Here is a 21777-nt window from a genome sequence, read left to right as displayed (position 1 = left end):
TAATGTCTGTGTGTTGCAGATGAAAAGTGTCGTGATAAATACTTCAACTGTAACGTGGTGGTCCAGGCCCGTCTCTGCGTGTACGACTACTATCAGACGGCGTGTTGCGCGTCCTGCAGGCGTGCGGAGAACACGAGACGCCGACCCTGAGGACAAACACCGCCTCGAACACGGACTCCCTCCCAGAGCCAGAGACATTACAGACCCACCGCTCGGGAGAACCCGCTGAACTGCGTCTGTGGTTCTCCGGCCGGAACCCAAACCCAGCGTCTGAAACCCTAGAGATCTCGACAGGATCACATCAGGTGCCGTGTGTCAGTGTCACGAACTGTACGAAACACAGGGAAAATACACGGAGTGTGTGTCACTGTATTAACAGCCAGTTCTGTTCAGTTCTGTTCAGTTCTGTTCAGTTCTGTTCAGTTCTGTTCAGTTCTGTTCACACTGCGTGGATTTAATCTGAATTCAGTCGTGGAATTCCCTAAAACTGCAGTGTGAACGTGTTCAGATCCGGTTCCCCAGTTCTCAGCTAACAGCGAACGTTCCCAAAGTTATGAACAAACGTTCTTCCTGTAACGTTAATATAACGTTCGTTCAAAGTTAGCTGGTGTTTAATAATGTTATCTGTACGTCGTTTATGTTGAATGTTCGTCTGACATTTTTTAAATGTTGCTACTTGTGTCAGAACGCTCAAAAGTAACATTTCAATGATGTTTAGCAGAACGTTCGCATAGCCAAGAAAATAACGTTAACATTTAAAAACCTGGATGTCAGAGAACATTAAACGTGTTAAAGTTCTGTTAAAACTCATCTTTGATCACCAAAATGACATATTTAAACGTTTTTTCCTTGAAAACTATGTCTTCATGCCTTAAATCATCTTGAATGTAACTCGACACCATCGCCTCATTTAGTATGCGCGGTTCTATGAATATTCAAATGAGCCCCGCCTCCACTCACTCACTCAGCTCAGAGATCCACTGGTTGACGATCACACGTTGATCTGATTGGTTACAAGGTAGTTTGTGACGTCAGAAACACCAGCGATTTCAAAGCGTGTGTTTGAGACTGTCTTTGGTTCACTGCAGTTTTAAGGAGGAAATACTCAGCAATGGTGTCGACTTATGAACTTACACATGCTTTGTCTTAAAGCACATTAAAAACACCACATAGACACATAAACTACATTAAACGCTGGATTTACACCACAGGGAGACTTTAATAACCTAAAAATGATGTATTTACAAAATACGACTCACAAATGTGTAAGCTTATTCACATTCACAAAGAAAGTTTATATATTCACAAACTGATTCATGTTCACAAAATTAGATTCAGAAATGCGAAGCTCATTTCTGAATGTTTGAGGCTTTCCTTTAGCCAATCAGATGTGGGTTTTCCATCCAGCCAATCATCAGAGCTTTGAATCAAGAAGCAAAATGTGCCTTAACACAAATGAAAAGAGCTTTGAGCTGACATGATCACAGGCAGTCGTATGATTTATTGTACTAGCGTGTATTTATATTTTGAACACATTCATTTTTGTAGATGTTGACATCTTCATACTCATTGAGAACCGTTGAGCTGTATCTTTTTACTCATTATAAACATGAATAAAGTCTAAAGTTGAATTCTGTTGATCTGAGTGAATCTGCAGAAGAATCAGGGGTTTGGGAAGATTAAGATTAAACTGCTGTAGCATAAATACATTTGATTATAATATTTTAAAATAATTGAATAAATATTTATTTCAACAAATAAGTTAATGAATTGATTAAAATGAATACATTTATAATTTTACATTTAACATTTATAACATTTTATAATGATAAATAAATAAATAAAATTTAATTTTAATCAGATTATTTATTTTATTCAGATTTATTTATTTATTATTTATTTAAATAATTGAATAAATATGTATTTAAATAAGTTAATAAATCTGATTAAAATGAATACATTTATAATGATAAAGAATTTTATGTAAAGAAAAATAAAATGAATAAACTATTTTATTAAAACAAGTTGCTAAAAATATATGTGTATTAATAAATGATACATCTAACAGTATAGTTAGTAGAAAAAAATGCAATGATGTAAATAAAATAAATTAAACATGATAAAATATAAAAAAGATAAAAGATAAAAAATAAATATTTGAAATAAACATTTTATGTAAATAAATAACTTTGTATTACAATAATAAAACATGACTAAAAACAAATACATTTGTTTTAAAAAAATTATGAAAGAAATCATGATCAACACATTTGATTGAAATGAATTGATTAAAATAAAGCAAAGTTGATGTAAATAAAAAGTAAATAAACAAAAATAAGTTAAAAAACATGATTGAAATAAATCAATTTGATTAAAATAAATACAAATGGATTAAAATAAATAATGATACATTTGACAAAAATAAATAAATGTATTAAAATAGATCAGTTAATTTTTATTTAAATAAATATTCCATCTAAAAGTCGGTGAGTAGGAAAGATTGCAATGATGCAGCATAATAGAAACTAAATATTTTCCAAATAATATTATACACATATATAATATGAAGTTTTACAGTAATAATTAGGTCTTTATGCATAAAAAGATATAGTTGCATTTTTAAATGTGAGGATGGAGAAGATCTAAAAGATTGGAAACCCCTGATCTAGAATATCCAGAAGTCAGACCAAATCCACCCGATCACATCCAGCAAGAAAACGTGAGGACATTTCTCAAAATATGAATAATTCAGAGTCATTTATGTAAGTGTGGGCCATAAATGATGTGCGCAGATTTAATTTGCGCAAAGAATCGATTTATCTGCTTAAGAGGCACATCATTCTGCATGATAACATTTGTATTTGTCAAACTGTTTCAGCCCTGAAGGCTTGAGACTCGTTTGTGCAGAATAATGAGTCTTGTGACACACACACACACACACACACACACACACACACCGACAGCTCCACGAACCTCCTCAAGCATCAGTAATCGGTGGGAACGATGAGGAAACACACACTTCTTCACCGGGAGAAGCGCAGGGACGTTCTGCTGTGGATCATCGCTGTAGTTCTGCTTATATTCGCAGCGATTCATCTCGTCTTCTGCGTGGGAAAGAGTTTTCCGGGTTCGGCTTCTCCCAGAGTCCGTCGGGATGTCGGTGAGTGAGAGAGACTGATTCATGTTCAGATTCGTTTGAGAGTCAGAGACTGACTGAACTCTATTTCTATAGCGCTTTATGCAACACAGACGGTCTCAGAGCCGCTTAATTCAGAGGAAAACAACAGCGTTAATGTCGGAAACTTCACATAAACTTCAAGTTCAAGTGTTGTTCTCATCTGAGTCTATACATATATATAGTGCGTCAGTGCAGTTAAATCAGTAATATGAACACTGAATACTGTCTTAAACCTTTTCAAATGATATCCATGATTTGTTTGTGTTCACACTTAGTGCCAAAACTAAGTTTACCAAGTTTTGTTCCATTCTGATCAAGTCAATTTAAAAAAACAAACTAAATGTAAAATTTTTCAGTCAAAAATGACGAAATATGATGAATATTTGTTCACAAGACTTTTGAGAACTGGATCTCATAGCCTAGAATTCTTTGCTTCAAAACATTGTGAAAATCCTCCTGGCCACTCATTCACATAAAGCAATATACTGATGTAACGTTTGTGAGATGTTAAACACAGATGTTTTGAGTCAGAAAGCTGAATGTGGGTCAGAACTCAAGACTCAAACACATCAGTTGATAATGAAGGTCTGTGTGTGTTTGGCAGAAAATGCTAGCGAATGCATCCCGCCTCAGTCCTCTGAGTTTCCCGAGGGATTCTTCACGCTTCAGGAGAGGAAAGACGGAGGGATCCTGATTTATTTCATGATCATCTTCTACATGCTTCTGGCCGTCTCCATCGTGTGTGACGATTACTTTCTGCCGTCTCTGGAGGTCATCAGCGAGCGTAAGCTGTTAGAGATCTGAACGGGCTTTAAACTGAAGCCCGAACCGACCCGAACCCGACCCGAACACGAAATCATTAACCCGACCCGCACCCGACCCGTACCCGAAATCATTAACCCGACCCGCACCCGACCCGTACCCGAAATCATTAACCCGACCCGTACCCGAAATCATTAACCCGACCCGTACCCGACCTGTACCCGAAATCATTAACCCGACCCGAACCCGAAATCATTAACCCGACCCGCACCCGACCCGTACCCGAAATCATTAACCCGACCCGAACCCGACCCGTACCCGAAATCATTAACCCGACCCGAACCCGAACCCGACCCGTACCCGAAATCATTAACCCGACCCGAACCCGACCCGTACCCGAAATCATTAACCCGACCCGAACCCGACCCGTACCCGAAATCATTAACCCGACCCGTACCCGATCCGAACCCGACCCGTACCCGAAATCATTAACCCGACCCGTACCCGACCCGACCCGTACCCGAAATCATTAACCCGACCCGAACCCGACCCGTACCCGAAATCATTAACCCGACCCGAACCCGAACCCGACCCGTACCCGAAATCATTAACCCGACCCGAACCCGACCCGTACCCGAAATCATTAACCCGACCCGAACCCGAACCCGACCCGTACCCGAAATCATTAACCCGACCCGTACCCGAAATCATTAACCCGACCCGAACCCGACCCGTACCCGAAATCATTAACCCGACCCGTACCCGATCCGAACCCGACCCGTACCCGAAATCATTAACCCGACCCGTACCCGACCCGAACCCGACCCGAACCCGACCCGTACCCGAAATCATTAACCCGACCCGTACCCGAAATCATTAACCCGACCTGTACCCGACCCGAACCCGACATCATTAACCCGACCCGACCATTACGGTTTTATTTTAAGCCCGAACCCGAGGTCCATTTCTCACAGTAAATACCATTTCTTTTTTTCTTTTTTGCTGCAATATGCTGTATTTATGATTGCACACTATTTCGGTCACAACACAGCATTCAGGCGAGCACACGGCACGCAAACTATATATATGTTTAGCCTATATAGTTTTTCTTAGTTACAAACCCGAACATGACCCGAACCTGAGGCTATTCATGAAACATTAACCCGAACCCGACCCGAAACCCGTGAGTTTTTCGGGACCCATAGCAGACCTCTAGTTAGGGTTATGGGTTTATGGGTTATGGGTTATGGGTTGGGGTCATGGGTCATGGGCTATGGGTTGGGGTTATGGGTCATGGGTCATGGGTCATGGGTCATGGGTCATGGGTTATGAGTTATGAGTCATGGGCTGGGTTTATGGGATTATGGATTATGGATTATGGGTTAGTCGTCCGGCAGTGTGTCCGAGTGGGATTTGATTGGATCTGGTTGTGTTTCAGGTCTCGGTCTTTCACAAGATGTTGCTGGAGCCACTTTCATGGCAGCGGGAAGTTCGGCGCCAGAACTCGTCACTGCGTTTCTAGGTAATCTTCTGCCAACAGGATAGAAATATCTCAAATTACATCTCTGTAAAAACCCTCTGGTGTTTTTCGCGTGTTGGTCAAAAATGACAGAATTGTTTATTTTATTTTAATGAAATTAACGTGATATATTTTGTTCGATAATGTTTTTTTATTTCATATTTTGTATTTTTAGGGGATTTTATGGTACTAAATTATATTTACGCTGTATTTATTCACTTTTTGAGCATAGACCTGAACATTACATTTCCAAACCTTTTGTGGGCGGGGCTTGATTGTGTCCGTGTGGAATTGATTGGATGTTTGTGGTTTTGCAAAAAAATCGCTTGTGAGAGACAGAGAGACGGAGGGAGGGCAGGGAAAGGAAATGCAGCTGAATGAACACGCTGCGTGTTTTAAATAGCGGAAAAAGTTTTTTTTTATTACACCCGATCTCCTCTCTATGGAAGCTTGTTTCCGCCACAGAGTGAAAAAAAAAAAAGGTAATTGGATTTTATATCTCACAATTCTGAGAAAAGATATAAACTCGCAATTATATGTGTTATAAAGTTAGAATTGCGTGATATAAAGTCGCAATTGCGAGAAAAAAAGTCAGAATTGACAGATGTAAACTCGCAATTGTGAGATAAAAAGTCGCAATTATCTTTTACAATGTTTTATTCTGTGGCGGAAACAAGCCTCCATACCTCTGAACACTGAGTGCGTGATGTTTCCAAGATATAATGTAATGAAATTTCTTGGTATTTCATATCCTAAAATCTGGATCTCCATCAAAGCCATGTTCCAGAAAGGTTATTTCTGGTCAACATCCGCATGCCCACATATCCTCCTGCATAACTGTGGTGTAGCTCATTCTTTACTTTAATTTGGGGGTAATGAAAGAACGCACTAGATTTTCCCATCTCTGAATAGGTAATTGTATGTTGTGTCTTGCAAGCAAAACACCTTCCTTGATTTGGAATGTTGCCTGATTTCCCGGTGTGTTTGAATGCGTTCCTCCACAGGTGTGTTCGTGACTAAAGGAGATATCGGCGTGAGCACCATCATGGGATCGGCCGTGTACAACCTCCTGTGCATCTGTGCGGCGTGTGGCCTCTTGACCTCTGTGGTGTGTGACATCATCATTACCCAGACACCCCCTCATCCGGCACACATCCGGACCACATCCGGCACGCGAGGACTCCACATGCACCGGATGTGGGCCGACACTTTAGGGGCTTTCGCACCGGAGGAACCTCTTCATTAGTTCCTAGAACTACTGGTGGATGTCGGCGTGTTTGTTCGCACCGCAGGAACTAGGAGCGATTTTAGCTCTAGGAACTCCTTTTGGAGGAACTAATTTACTCCTGCTTCAGAGTCGGTCTAAACCAGCGCTATAGGAACTACAGTGACATTAGTGTTCTCCGATTGGCCGAACGCACGCGAAACACCAGCACACGCCATTATTAAAAAAGCAGTGTAAACACACAGATTATAGCCTATATATTTACTCCAGAAACTAACTCTACGAACATGTAAAACAGTGATAGATGGAGCTCTCAACCTTTACACTGAGGAGAAAATCCAACACAACTTTGAGGAGATCAAGAGAAACATGATTATGTATTTCTGCTCATCAACACTGGACATCAAACACACGCCATACGCTAATAATAATAACTCTTCATTACCGTCTACTTTCTATGTATAACAGCTCTATCTAATGATCGTAAACCCTGGTGGCTAGTTCCTAGAACTACCCGGTGCGAAAGCCCCTTATGTTGCTGGATATTAATGTGCTGTCGGTGTGTGTCTGTTGTCTCTGTATCTCACCTGTGTGTGTGTGTGTGTGTGTTTGCTCTGTTCAGACGGCTCGTCTCACATGCTGGCCGTTATTCAGAGACTGTCTCGCATACGCCATCAGCGTCGCCGCAGTCATCGCCATAATCTCAGATAACAGAGTTTACTGGTGAGTCTGTGATGCTAACATTAATACGTTCTAAGACTGTTTTGCTAACGGTTCCATTAAAGGATTAGTTCACTTCAGAATCAAAATCTCCTGATAGTGTACTCTCCTCCTCGTCATCCAAGATGTTCATGTCTTTCTGTCTTCAGTGGAAAAGAAATGCAGGTTTTTGAGGAAAACACTCCAGGATGTTCCTCCATATAGTGACTTCAATGGGGTCCAACGGGTCGAAGGTCCAGATGTGAGTTTCAGTGCAGCTTCAAAGTCTCGATCCAGCCGAGGAATAAGAGTCTTATCTAGACAAACCAGCCGACATTTTAGAACATATAAACATTTATATACTTTAACCACAGATTCTGGTCTAGCACTCGCTGTGATGCGACACACATTCAGAAATGTAGAGTAGAGCGAAAAACTCAATCTCATTTTCTCCTCCAACTTCAAAATGGTCCAAAAAATTTATTTTTCTTAGTAAATGGCGTTTGACTCAGTCTTTGCAGGTTCTCTTAGTAAACACTGGGTCTGTTCTTCCTCCTACGTCACACTTGACCTTTCAACCTGATCACGTAATGTGTGTCGCATCACAGCGAGAGCAAGACCAGGTTATAAGTATATAAATGTTTATGTCTAGATGAGACTCTTATTCCTCGGCTGGATCGTGTCGAGACTTTGAAGCTGCACTGAAACTCACATCTCGACCTTCGACCCGTTGGACCCCATTGAAGACACTATATGGAGGAACATCCTGGAGTGTTTTCCTCAAAAACCTTCATTTCTTTTCCACTGAAGAAAGAAACACATGAACATCTTGGATGACGTGGAGGAGAGTAAACTATCAGGACATTTTGATTTTCCGTATTCGTGATTCGGTGGCTCTGAATTGTCAAAGCTCCTCTCAACATGCTTGAGCTACGGATGCGAAAAACACAGAAAATCGAACACGATCTGAACATTTTCATGACGGACAAAAGTTTCGGAGGCAGTGTGTAAGCGTGATTGACAACGTGAGGTCGTATTTATTTTTTAACCTTTATAATTATAATCTTGGTGACTACACTCCTAACCCTCTGGTGCTCTTCTTTGCAAGTTGGTAAAAAAAAATATTTATTTTTTCAATGAAATTAATGTATTGTACTTACGTTTTTTTATGAAGTATTTTGTATTTTTGGTGGATTTTATGGTACTAACTTATATTTACGCTGTATTTATAATCCATTTATTCACTTTTTGAGCATAGACCTGACCAGCTTAAACTGGTAAATCTTGAACGCTTTAGAGCGACAGACTGAAGTCTCTTTTCAAAGACGACACTTGGCAGATTATTGCTGAAGTGAAGAAAGTTTTAAAATGTGAACTTAAAAAAAAGTTACAGAATTTTATGTTTATTTTTATGAATACTCTAAAACTGAGAAAATCAAAGCCATAAATCTGAACATTCTAAACGTGATCGACACAACGTGAGGTCGTATTTATTTTTTAACGTACGAAAATTTCGAACTAGAATCTCGGACTCAATGTGCAAGGACCTTAAAGGGGTCATCGGGTGCCCATTTTCCACAAGTTGGTGTGATTCTTTAGGGTCGTCATGTAAAGTTCGTAACATACTTTGGTTAAAATTCCTGTGTTTGTGTAAAACACCCTTTACCTCCTCAAGAACAGCTCTGTTCACAGCGACCCGCTTCAGTGCATGTCTCTTTAAATGATAATGAGCAACTAGCGGAAATATGCTAATACGGGAAATATGCTAATACGGGAAATATGCTAATATGGGACAGTCCGTCAGCGGTCATGGGCGGACCATGAGCAATATGACATCATATTACTCAGAAAATCTAAACGGCTTGATCATTGAGTGTTTAGTCTTTTTGAGGATGAAAAAAAAAAGAAGCGAATGGATTTTTTCTTTGGACTGTGGTTGCGTCCACACACTGCTAACACATATTTATATGCAAACTCGGATGTGTGTTCAGGTATGACGGCGCGTGTCTCCTGCTGGTGTACGGGGTGTATGTGCTGGTGCTGTGCTTCGACCTGAGGATCAGCGAGTACGTGATGCAGCGCTTCAGCCCGTGCTGTGTGTGTGTGAGCAAGAGCTCCGCCTCCGGCGAGGAGACGCCACTGGTGGGATGGAGCGACGGCAGTCTGCGAGTTCACCGGCGCTCCCGAGCCGACAGCGGCATCTTCCAGGACGACTCCGGGTATTCCCAGCTCTCGCTCAGCCTGCACGGCCTCAACGAGATCGGACAAGGTACGTGATGAGGTCACAAACCTGCTTTTGAGGTTTTCTGCTTTTCGGTTGCGTCTGTTTCTGGTTATTATAATTTTGGGGACCACTCTTAAAAATAAAGGTTCCAAAAGGGAATGATGGCATAAATTTTTTTGGGGTTCCCAAAGACCCTTCTGGCAGCCTCACGTTTGCACGTTTCCCTCTCAGAGCAGAAGAGTGTGTTCACGATGCCCGAACACGACCTGAAGCGGATCCTCTGGGTTTTGTCTCTGCCGGTCATCGCGTTGCTGTTCCTGACCATTCCCGACTGCAGGAGACGCTTCTGGAAGAAATGGTACATGATCACGTTCCTGATGTCTGCCGTGTGGATCTCCGCCTTCACATACGTCCTGGTGTGGATGGTCACTGTCGTGGGTAAGAGTGCTTTAGTTTTCTTTTATTCTGTGGAAGCATTTGTTCATCTGGTGGACCTGCGGTGCATTAATGGTGTGTGTGTGTGTGTTCTGGGAATCAAACCCACAACCTTTGCATTGCAAGCATCATGATCAGCCAGATGAGCTGCAGGATTGACAAGTTAAGTCAAATTTATTTGCGTAGCTCTTTTTGCAATACACACGTTTTCAAAGCATCTTTACGGAGAGTCAGGGGCTGTTTTACACGACAACAGCGTTCTGGGAGCTTGAAAACGCAAACTTTTGAAAACTGGTCTCCGTGTAAACAACAAAAACATGAATCTCTGAAGACGCTGACGTTATGCACATGCATATTACGTGCTCAGTCTATAGTGTTTCATCGCCATCTACTGGCCTGGCTGCAGAATACAGCGGTTTTGGTCGTTTCCGCGGATCCGTGTGAATGGGGGTCGTTTTGACAATGGTGTCGTCTACTCGAAAAACTCAAAGGAAAAACTTCTCAGTTTTAAGCGTATCGTTGTCGTGTAAACGTACCCTCAGAGAATGTGTTTCAGAGCTAGTCGTATAACCGTGATACGAGTGCTCCTCTGGATTTAGATCTAGATACAGTATTTATAGTGTTGTCTAGAACAGCCTTTCTTAAAGTGGGTGCCGCGGCACACTGGGGTGCCCCCTGACTGTGTCAGGGGTGCCGCCAAAAAATTACGTAGGCTAAAAAAAAAAAATCTGACATTTCATATATAAATATATTTGAATTTACATAAATACATTCTTCTTCTTTTTAAACATATGAACGGATTAATAAAATTGTAAATTCATTTTAGATAAATATACATATAAAATTTGCATTAACATTTGGGTAATGCAGTGTTTTTAAATTATATTTTACACTGGGGTGCCTTGAGATTTTATGCACTTTTGAAAGGTGCCCTGACTGAAAAAAGTTTGAGAAAGGCTGGTCTAGAACAATATCAGTGCAGCAGTGACTCAAAAACTACTGAGAGATCAAGACAATTAAGAGATTTAGTTCCATTAAGATATTAAAAAGTTTTATTTTTTTCGATTCTAGATTTAAATATTTTTGTTTTTGTTAGATTATAGATTTACATTTTGCCGTTTTTGTTCCACTTAGAGATTTAAATGTTGTTTTTGTTCGATTATAGATTTAAATGTTGTCGGTTAAGTTCAAATAGATTTGTTCCAAGCAAGAATGAAAGATACTGTATGAATGTATGAAATTGACAGATTTCAGAGATCACCTCTCTATCACATGTAGAAGTATTATTATTCCGCATGTTATTCATGTTTCTGAAACATTTCAATGCCGTGTTGTGGATTTTGCAGATGCACGACTCTTATCAGTGTCTTGTCTCGTTCTTTCTGACGTTCTTTCTCATTGATCCAGCATCACTGCATGTGTTCCCAGCCTCAGTCGTCATCTAGTCGCACTGCAGACGTTCAGGGTTTGAGTGGGTCACACACAGACGGGTCACATGTTCCCTGAGTCCATTCCTGAAATGCCAGCGCTGTATCCTGAAGGATTATGATGCTGTCGGCCCCTACGTTCTCTGAACCCCACGGGGCCCGTGAGAAACCATGTGATGCAGCCGCATATAATAGGATTATTATCCTGCACACGGTCACACAGATTCACATGAGCTTTAGAGCCCGACGCTAAAGAGCAGGTACTGGGAGAGAGAGCTGCGAGTTTTGAACTTTTGAGCTCAGCGATGCCTGCGATGCGGTCACATGCTCAGCAGAAAAACTATTTTCCCCCCAAAATTCACTGAACATTTGGTAACACTTTATTTTACAGTGTCCTTGTTGTACATGTACTTACCATAGTAATAGTAATAACAGTAAAATATGCAAAATTACATGCAACTAACCCTCAACCAAACCCTAATCCTACCCTAACCCTATAGTAAGTACATGTAGTTAATTAATATTACTCAGTACTTAAATGTATAATTGCACTGTAACAATGACACCTTAACATAGTGTAAACGAACATTTTTTAAATCAATTTTTCGCTTTATATTTACACTACCAGTCAAAAGTTTTTGAAAGAGTCTCTTCTGCTCACCAAGGCTGCATTTATTTGATCAAACATGCACTAAAAATGTGAAATATGATTATAATGTAAATCATCTGTTGTCTATGTGAATATACAGTAAAGTGTAATTTATTCCTGTGATCAAAGCTGAATTACTCCAGTCTTCAGTGTCACATGATCCTTCAGAAATCATTCTAATATGATGATTTGATGCTCGAAAAACATTTATGATTATTATCAGTGTTGAAAACAGTTGTGCTGCTTCATATTTTGAGGTGTTAACATGCAGGATGCCGGGAAATGACATCACAAAGGACTCTGGTCCAATATTAAAACACCAGATAATTTGTTTCTGATCATTTATTTTGACTAAGTTGTCAAAAGGTGAAACCCCAAGAAAACATTATAATTTAAAAAATCGGTAACACTTTATAATAACGTTCAGTTGTAAGTCATTTATAAGTGGTTAGTTAATGATGAACTAATCATTTACAAAACATTCATAAATGATTAGCAAGTGATATACTAACATTTTATGTATGTTTTGTAAATTCCGTTAGAAGTCATTTACAAGTGATTAGTTAATGATTATCTAATCATTTACAAAACATGAATATGCGTTTCATAAATGTTTAATAAATTATTGTATGTAGCAATTAGAGGGTGCAGAAAGTGTTGTAAATGATTTATTCATGCTTTTACACATCATCTATAACAGGTGTTGAACACTGTAGTGTGTACTGCAGTGTAAGTGCTGACAGCTGAGGGTATAGACAGCTGTCTTCTGTAGTGTGTAGTGTAGTGTGTAGTGTAGTGTGCACTGCAGTGTAAGTGCTGACTGGTGAGGGTATAGACAGCTGTCTTCTGTAGTGTGTAGTGTAGTGTAGTGTGTACTGCAGTGTAAGTGCTGACTGGTGAGGGTATAGACAGCTGTCTTCTGTAGTGTGTAGTGTAGTGTGTACTGCAGTGTAAGTGCTGACTGGTGAGGGTATAGACAGCTGTCTTCTGTAGTGTGTAGTGTAGTGTGCACTGCAGTGTAAGTGCTGACTGGTGAGGGTATAGACAGCTGTCTTCTGTAGTGTGTAGTGTAGTGTAGTGTGTACTGCAGTGTAAGTGCTGACTGGTGAGGGTATAGACAGCTGTCTTCTGTAGTGTGTAGTGTAGTGTGTACTGCAGTGTAAGTGCTGACTGGTGAGGGTATAGACAGCTGTCTTCTGTAGTGTGTAGTGTAGTGTGCACTGCAGTGTAAGTGCTGACTGGTGAGGGTATAGACAGCTGTCTTCTGTAGTGTGTAGTGTAGTGTGCACTGCAGTGTAAGTGCTGACTGGTGAGGGTATAGACAGCTGTCTTCTGTAGTGTGTAGTGTGCACTGCAGTGTAAGTGCTGACTGGTGAGGGTACAGACAGCTGTCTTCTGTAGTGTGTAGTGTAGTGTGCACTGCAGTGTAAGTGCTGACTGGTGAGGGTATAGACAGCTGTCTTCTGTAGTGTGTAGTGTAGTGTGTAGTGTAGTGTGTACTGCAGTGTAAGTGCTGACTGGTGAGGGTATAGACAGCTGTCTTCTGTAGTGTGTAGTGTAGTGTGCACTGCAGTGTAAGTGCTGACTGGTGAGGGTACAGACAGCTGTCTTCTGTAGTGTGTAGTGTAGTGTGCACTGCAGTGTAAGTGCTGACAGCTGAGGGTACAGACAGCTGTCTTCTGTAGTGTGTAGTGTAGTGTGCACTGCAGTGTAAGTGCTGACAGCTGAGGGTATAGACAGCTGTCTTCTGTAGTGTGTAGTGTAGTGTGCACTGCAGTGTAAGTGCTGACTGGTGAGGGTATAGACAGCTGTCTTCTGTAGTGTGTAGTGTAGTGTGCACTGCAGTGTAAGTGCTGACTGGTGAGGGTATAGACAGCTGTCTTCTGTAGTGTGTAGTGTAGTGTGCACTGCAGTGTAAGTGCTGACTGGTGAGGGTATAGACAGCTGTCTTCTGTAGTGTGTAGTGTGCACTGCAGTGTAAGTGCTGACTGGTGAGGGTATAGACAGCTGTCTTCTGTAGTGTGTAGTGTAGTGTGCACTGCAGTGTAAGTGCTGACTGGTGAGGGTATAGACAGCTGTCTTCTGTAGTGTGTAGTGTAGTGTGTAGTGTAGTGTGTACTGCAGTGTAAGTGCTGACTGGTGAGGGTATAGACAGCTGTCTTCTGTAGTGTGTAGTGTAGTGTGCACTGCAGTGTAAGTGCTGACTGGTGAGGGTACAGACAGCTGTCTTCTGTAGTGTGTAGTGTAGTGTGCACTGCAGTGTAAGTGCTGACAGCTGAGGGTACAGACAGCTGTCTTCTGTAGTGTGTAGTGTAGTGTGCACTGCAGTGTAAGTGCTGACAGCTGAGGGTATAGACAGCTGTCTTCTGTAGTGTGTAGTGTAGTGTGCACTGCAGTGTAAGTGCTGACTGGTGAGGGTATAGACAGCTGTCTTCTGTAGTGTGTAGTGTGTACTGCCGTGTAAGTGCTGACTGGTGAGGGTATAGACAGCTGTCTTCTGTAGTGTGTAGTGTAGTGTGCACTGCAGTGTAAGTGCTGACTGGTGAGGGTATAGACAGCTGTCTTCTGTAGTCTTCTGTTTAACCACTGTGCACCTGATGTGAGCAAAACATACAAATAAATGTAACATCATTTATTAAACATGAAACGCATAGTCATGTTTCATAAATAATTAGTAAATCATTTACTAATCACTTGTAACGGAATTTACAAAACATACATAAAATGTTAGTATATCACTTGCTAATCATTTATGAATGTTTTGTAAATTATTAGTTAGTTCATCATTAACTAACCACTTATAAATGACTTACAACTGAATGTTATTATAAAGTGTTAACAAAAAATCATAATATATTTTTTAAATAAATATATTTTGAAATAGTTAATTTTTATTTAGGAAAATAAGTATTTTGTTTAATAATGAGCTTATATTTCACAAACTTATACAGTAATGGTATAATGTGTAAGAAAATCTGAAAATAACATTCAAACTGTCAAGAAACATTGTATTGTATACTTCATATGTAGAACCTTAAAGGGCTCCGTCATGTGCTTCATATGTAGAACCGTGAAGGGTTCCATCATGTGCTTCATATGTAGAACCGTGAAGGGTTCCATCAGGCGCTTCATATGTAGAGCCTTAAAGGGCTCCGTCAGGCGCTTCATATCCGTCAGGTGCTTTATATGTAGAACCTTAAAGGGTTCCATCATGTGCTTCATATGTAGAACCTTGAAGGGTTCCATCATGTGCTTCATATGTAGAACCTTAAAGGGTTCCATCATGTGCTTCATATGTAGAACCTTATCATATGTAGAACCTTAAAGGGTTCCATCATGCGCTTCATATGTTGAACATTAAAGGGTTTCATCATGTGCTTCATATGTAGAACCTTAAAGGGTTTCATCATGTGCTTCATATGTAGAACCTTAAAGGGTTTCATCAGGCGCTTCATATGTTGAACATTAAAGGGTTCCATCATGCGCTTCATATGTAGAACCTTGAAGGGTTCCATCATGCGCTTCATATGTAGAACCTTGAAGGGCTCCGTCAGGCGCTTCATATCCGTCGGGTGCTTTATATGTAGAACCTTAAAGGGTTCCATCATGTGCTTCATATGTAGAACCTTGAAGGGTTCCATCATGTGCTTCATATGTAGAACCTTAAAGGGTTCCATCATGCGCTTCATATGTAGAGCCTTAAAGGGTTTCATTAGGCGCTTCATATGTTGAACATTAAAGGGTTCCATCATGCGCTTCATATGTAGAACCTTAAAGGGTTTCATCATGTGCTTCATATGTAGAACCTTAAAGGGTTTCATCAGGTGCTTCATATGTAGAACCTTAAAGGGTTCCATCATGCGCTTCATATGTAGAACCTTAAAGTGCTCCATCATGTGCTTCATATGTAGAACCTTAAAGGGTTCTATCATGCGCTTCATATGTAGAACCTTAAAGGGCTCCATCATGTGCTTCATATGTAGAACCTTAAAGGGCTCCGTCAGGCGCTTCATATGTAGAACCTTAAAGGGTTCCATCATGTGGTTCATATGTAGAGCCTTAAAGGGTTACGTTATGTGCTTCATATGTAGAACCTTAAAGGGTTTCATCAGGTGCTTCATATGTAGAACCTTAAAGGGTTTCATCAGGTGCTTCATATGTAGAGTTTCATCATGCGCTTCATATGTAGAACCTTAAAGGGTTCCATCATGTGATTCATATGTAGAACCTTAAAGGGTTTCATCAGGCGCTTCATATGTAGAACCTTAAAGGGTTTCATCAGGTGCTTCATATGTAGAACCTTAAAGGGTTTCATCAGGTGCTTCATATGTAGAACCTTAAAGGGTTCCATCATGCGCTTCATATGTAGAACCTTAAAGGGTTCCATCATGCGCTTCATATGTACAACCTTGAAGGGTTCCATCAGGCGCCTCATATGTAGAGCCTTAAAGGGTTTCATTAGGCGCTTCATATGTTGAACATTAAAGGGTTCCATCATGTGATTCATATGTAGAACCTTAAAGGGTTTCATCAGGCGCTTCATATGTAGAACCTTAAAGGGTTCCATCATGCGCTTCATATGTAGAACTTTGAAGGGTTCCATCAGGCGCTTCATATGTAGAGCCTTAAAGGGTTTCATTAGGCGCTTCATATGTTGAACATTAAAGGGTTCCATCATGCGCTTCATATGTAGAGCCTTAAAGGGTTTCATTAGGCGCTTCATATGTTGAACATTAAAGGGTTCCATCATGCGCTTCATATGTAGAACCTTAAAGGGTTTCATCAGGTGCTTCATATGTAGAACCTTAAAGGGTTTCGTCATGTGCTTCATATGTAGAACCGTGAAGGGTTCCATCAGGCGCTTCATATGTTGAACATTAAAGGGTTCCATCATGTGATTCATATGTAGAACCTTAAAGGGTTTCATCAGGCGCTTCATATGTAGAACCTTAAAGGGTTCCATCATGCGCTTCATATGTAGAACCTTGAAGGGTTCCATCAGGCGCTTCATATGTAGAGCCTTAAAGGGTTTCATTAGGCGCTTCATATGTTGAACATTAAAGGGTTCCATCATGCGCTTCATATGTAGAGCCTTAAAGGGTTCCATCATGCGCTTCATATGTAGAGCCTTAAAGGGTTTCATTAGGCGCTTCATATGTAGAGCCTTAAAGGGTTTCATTAGGCGCTTCATATGTTGAACATTAAAGGGTTCCATCATGCGCTTCATATGTAGAGCCTTAAAGGGTTCCATCAGGCGCTTCATATGTTGAACATTAAAGGGTTCCATCATGCGCTTCATATGTAGAACCTTGGAAGGGTTCCATCATGCGCTTCATATGTAGAACCTTAAAGGGCTCCGTCAGGCGCTTCATATCCGTCGGGTGCTTTATATGTAGAACCTTAAAGGGTTTCATCAGGTGCTTCATATGTAGAGTTTCATCATGCGCTTCATATGTAGAACCTTAAAGGGTTTCATCAGGCTCTTCATATGTAGAACCTTAAAGGGTTTCATCAGGTGCTTCATATGTAGAACCTTAAAGGGTTTCATCAGGCGCTTCATATGTAGAACCTTAAAGGGTTTCATCAGGCGCTTCATATGTAGGGTTTCATCAGGCGCTTCATATGTTGAACATTTAAAGGGTTTCATCATGTGCTTCATATGTAGAACCTTAAAGGGTTTCATCAGGCGCTTCATATTTAGAACCTTAAAGGGTTCCATCATGTGCTTCATATGTAGAACCTTAAAGGGTTCCATCATATGCTTCATATGTAGAACCTTAAAGGGTTTCATCAGGCGCTTCATATGTTGAACATTAAAGGGTTTCATCAGGCGCTTCATATGTAGAACCTTAAAGGGTTCCATCATGTGCTTCATATGTAGAACCTTAAAGGGTTCCATCATGTGCTTCATATGTAGAACCTTAAAGGGTTCCATCATGTGCTTCATGTATAGAACCTTAAAGGGTTTCATCAGGTGCTTCATATGTTGAAAATTAAAGGGTTCCATCACGCGCTTCATATGTAGAACCTTAAAGGGTTTCATCACGTGCTTCATATGTAGAACCTTAAAGGGTTTCATCAGGCGCTTCATATGTAGAACCTTAAAGGGTTTCATCACGTGCTTCATATGTAGAACCTTAAAGGGTTTCATCAGGCGCTTCATATATAGAACCTTAAAGGGTTCCATCACGCGCTTCATTTGTAGAACCATAAAGGGTTCCATCACACGCTTCATATGTAGAACCATAAAGGGTTTCATCAGGCACTTCATATGTAGAACCTTAAAGGGTTTCATCAGGCGCTTCATTTGTAGAACCTTAAAGGGTTTCATCATGTGCTTCATATGTAGAACCTTAAAGGGTTTCGTCAGGCGCTTCATATGTAGAACCTTAAAGCGTTCTTCATGTTTCATATTAATTTTTTCAAAGAGTGTAAAGTTCTGCCCTGTTGTTCTGTTCAGGTGAGACGCTGGGAATCCCGGATACAGTCATGGGAATGACGCTCCTGGCAGCAGGAACCAGCATTCCCGACACCGTGGCCAGTGTGATGGTGGCTCGCGAAGGTAAAGAACCCGTCCTCAAGCATACAAACATCATGTGACCAAGTTTATTTATTTATCCTTTATTTAACCAGGTAAATTTCACTGAGATACCACTAACTCTTCTTCCAGAGACACCTGGTGAAGACGGCAGCACATAGAGTTTCACACAGAGAGAACCATAAAAACAATACTCATACAAAACAAAAAGAAAAATCAAGAAAAGCACTTAAAAACATTTTGCAAAAGACATTTAAGAGTACTCAGAGGTGGCAATATCTCTCGTTTAAGTACATTTTGCAGATGGCTCCAGGCCCGGGGAGCGTGAAAAGAACATTTCCCAAATTCTTAGGATGCCTTCAGAACTTTTAACCAGCTGTGTGATAGAGATCTAGTACAATAACTATTTGCATAAAAAGTGATGAGATTTGAGATATATGACGGCAATTTACCTAAAAGTGCCTTAGCAATGAACATATACATGTGTTCTTACTTTCCTTCTATGATGTAAAGATGTCCATGCCACTGATTCATATAATATACAGCGATGAGTACGTGAGTCTGCAGCACACACACAAAGCGTGACGCTGCATGATAGACTGAGTCCAGTCCAGTTAAAAAAAAAAAATAATGATGAAGCCGCATGCATATTAAAGGGCTCCTATAATGCCCTTCACAAGATGTAAAATAAGTCTCTGATGTCCCCAGAGTGTGTGTGAAGTTTCAGCTCAAAATTTTTTATATAGATATTATATATAATTGTCACTTTTTGAGGATGAGCAAAAACGCACCATTTTTGTGTGTCCCTTTAAACGCAAATGAGCTGCTGCTCCCGGCACAGGGGGCGGAGCTTCAACAGCTTGTGTTCTTTTACCTCACACACACACACACACTGAACATTTCAAAAACTTTTAGCCTTTATGTTCAAACCAGAGTCAGACAAAGATGGAGAGACTCAAGAAGAAGAGACAACATGTAGAAGCAACAGGACGTCTCTGAATGATGAAGCTTATGTGTAGTTATTTTCTAGTCATTATTAGCATATTCTAATAATAATCATATATCATAATAATCTATAAATCGTGTTCAGGGGCGGGGTTTATGTACATTTTAGGATTAGTGATGTCACTAACCCGTGAATAGTCTCTACCAGCCGTTTGTTGTAGTTCTTAAAAAGTAATTTCTGTAAAAGCAAATCTCTCCCTTTGCTCTGAACTTTGAGCGTCGTAACTTTACAGATGTTGTTTATGATCAAACAGCAACATTACACACTAACTACAGCTAGAGAAGTCAAATCATAATCAACCACCCCTTTAACAGTTCATACGGTTTTAGTTTTTTTGTCTTTGTTGCCTTTTGTCTTAGTTGGTGACATTTAATTTAATATTCAACAATATTATTGATCTCCTGCACTGACACCATTATATGAGAACTGAGCTGAGCTGGATGATGACATCATGGTTTTCTCCAGAGCGGAGATGGATATATATATATATAAATTAACTAAACTTTTTTTTTAAACAAAAATGTACCATCACTAAACTCACTTAAGCTGGACTGTGACGCTGGTTTCTATTAGAAACAAACTCTGTTGCATTATTCTCCTGTTATCTCTGTGTAACTAAAGCGGACTCTTGACGTGTGTGTCGCAGGTAAAGCTGACATGGCCATGTCCAACATCGTGGGCTCAAACGTCTTCGACATGTTGTGTCTCGGCCTGCCCTGGTTCATCCAGACGGTGTTTGTGGACACGGGTTCTCCAGTGGAGGTCAACAGCTCGGGCTTGCTCTTCATGTCGTGTACGCTCCTGCTCTCCATCGTCTTCCTCTTCTCCGCCGTCCACATCAACGGATGGAAGCTGGACTGGAAACTGGGTCTGGTGTCTCTGGCGTGTTACATTCTCTTCGCCACGCTCTCGATCTTATACGAGCTCGGGATCATCGGGAACAACCCGATCCGAACCTGTAGTGACTGACGCTCCGATCCAGCGCCCCGCGATCGGGTTAATCATCAGGCGAGTCGATGGTCATGTGACACTGGCTGGGTTTACACTGCACAATTCCAGCACACACATCTAAACACTCTTAACTCAAGGTAGATTTACTAGAGAAGCAGAATGACTGGAGATATTAGGGCTTGTTTACTGAAAAAAATGAAGTGAGTTTGTGTTTAAAAGAGCTAATCTGGAGTCAGAAATATAATAATCTTAATTCAAAGAGAAACAAGATTATATTTCTGACTCCACTGGCAGATATTAGTTCTTGTTTTAAGCACAAACTCACTTCATAACTGATTTTTCTAGACTTAAATTGATCTTCAGTCATTTTGCCTCTCCAATAAATGCATCTTGATTTAAGAATGTTTAGATATGTGTGACCCTGGACCACAAAACCAGTCACATGGGGCAGTTGTTGAAATTGAGATGTATACATCAATGGAAAGCTTATTTATTCAGCTTTCAGATGATGTGTGGTTTGTTAGGACAGGACAATATTTGGCCGAGATACAAATATTTTAAAATCTGGAATCTGAGGTGCAAAAAAATTGAAACTTTGAGAAAATCTCCTTTAAAGTTCTACATTTATGTTGGAGATTGTGCTGCATTCACTCACAGAAATACATGTTTTATATCTTTACAGTAGGACAATTACTAAATGTCTTCATGGAACATGATCTTAATATCCTAATGATTTTTGGCATAAAAGAAAAATCTATAATTTTGTCCCATACAGTGTATAGTTGGCTATTGCCACAGATAAACCCGTGCGACTCGAGACTGGTGACGTGATCCAGTGACACAAATGTGCTGGAAAATAAGACAAAAATACTTTTTTTTGCATTGAATGGACAAAAAGAAAAAGTTTGTTTTTTCCCCCGATTAGTTTATTTATTTAGAACGAACTAAATTCAAACGATGGTCCTTAAAAAAAGTGATTCTGTAACAAGTGATGCTTTTGATCTCAATGTATCAAACATTTACAGTAAAATTTATATACACATAAAACTTGTTCAAACACTCTTTAAAACTGACTTTCACATTTTACTTTAGTGCAGTAATTCCAATCATGTTAAGAAGTCACATTAAAAAATCTAATATTTTTTATTAAAATGATATAATGAT

The 21777-nt window shown here is 40.3% G+C and overlaps 2 protein-coding genes across 4 annotated transcripts in view; both read left to right on the top strand.

The window, feature by feature from the left end:
- The window catches only part of thsd4 (thrombospondin type 1 domain containing 4), a 40615-nt gene extending 38981 nt beyond the window's left edge, over positions 1-1634 (top strand). For 2 of the 3 annotated variants that reach the window (XM_084409285.1, XM_084409286.1), the window contains one exon: positions 20-1634. In XM_084409285.1, coding sequence (XP_084265411.1) covers positions 20-150 — 131 coding nt within the window. In that variant the 3' untranslated portion in view covers positions 151-1634. The remainder of the gene's footprint in view (positions 1-19) is intronic. The other variant, XR_014627435.1, reaches the window with a different exon arrangement.
- Positions 1635-2972: 1338 nt separating this feature from the next.
- On the top strand, positions 2973-21502 carry slc24a5 (solute carrier family 24 member 5). The gene is made up of 9 exons (XM_084408732.1): positions 2973-3160; positions 3783-3962; positions 5379-5462; positions 6464-6567; positions 7307-7407; positions 9375-9652; positions 9839-10045; positions 18579-18680; positions 20309-21502. Exons 1-9 carry the CDS (start codon positions 3004-3006, stop codon positions 20629-20631), a joined length of 1536 nt encoding a protein of 511 aa, XP_084264858.1. The 5' UTR covers positions 2973-3003; the 3' UTR covers positions 20632-21502.
- The last annotated feature ends 275 nt before the right edge of the window (positions 21503-21777 follow it).

Source organism: Rutilus rutilus (assembly GCF_951802725.1).
Source record: "Rutilus rutilus genome assembly, chromosome: 5".
NCBI lineage: Eukaryota > Metazoa > Chordata > Actinopteri > Cypriniformes > Leuciscidae > Rutilus > Rutilus rutilus.
This window is presented reverse-complemented; position numbering and strand designations above follow the sequence as displayed.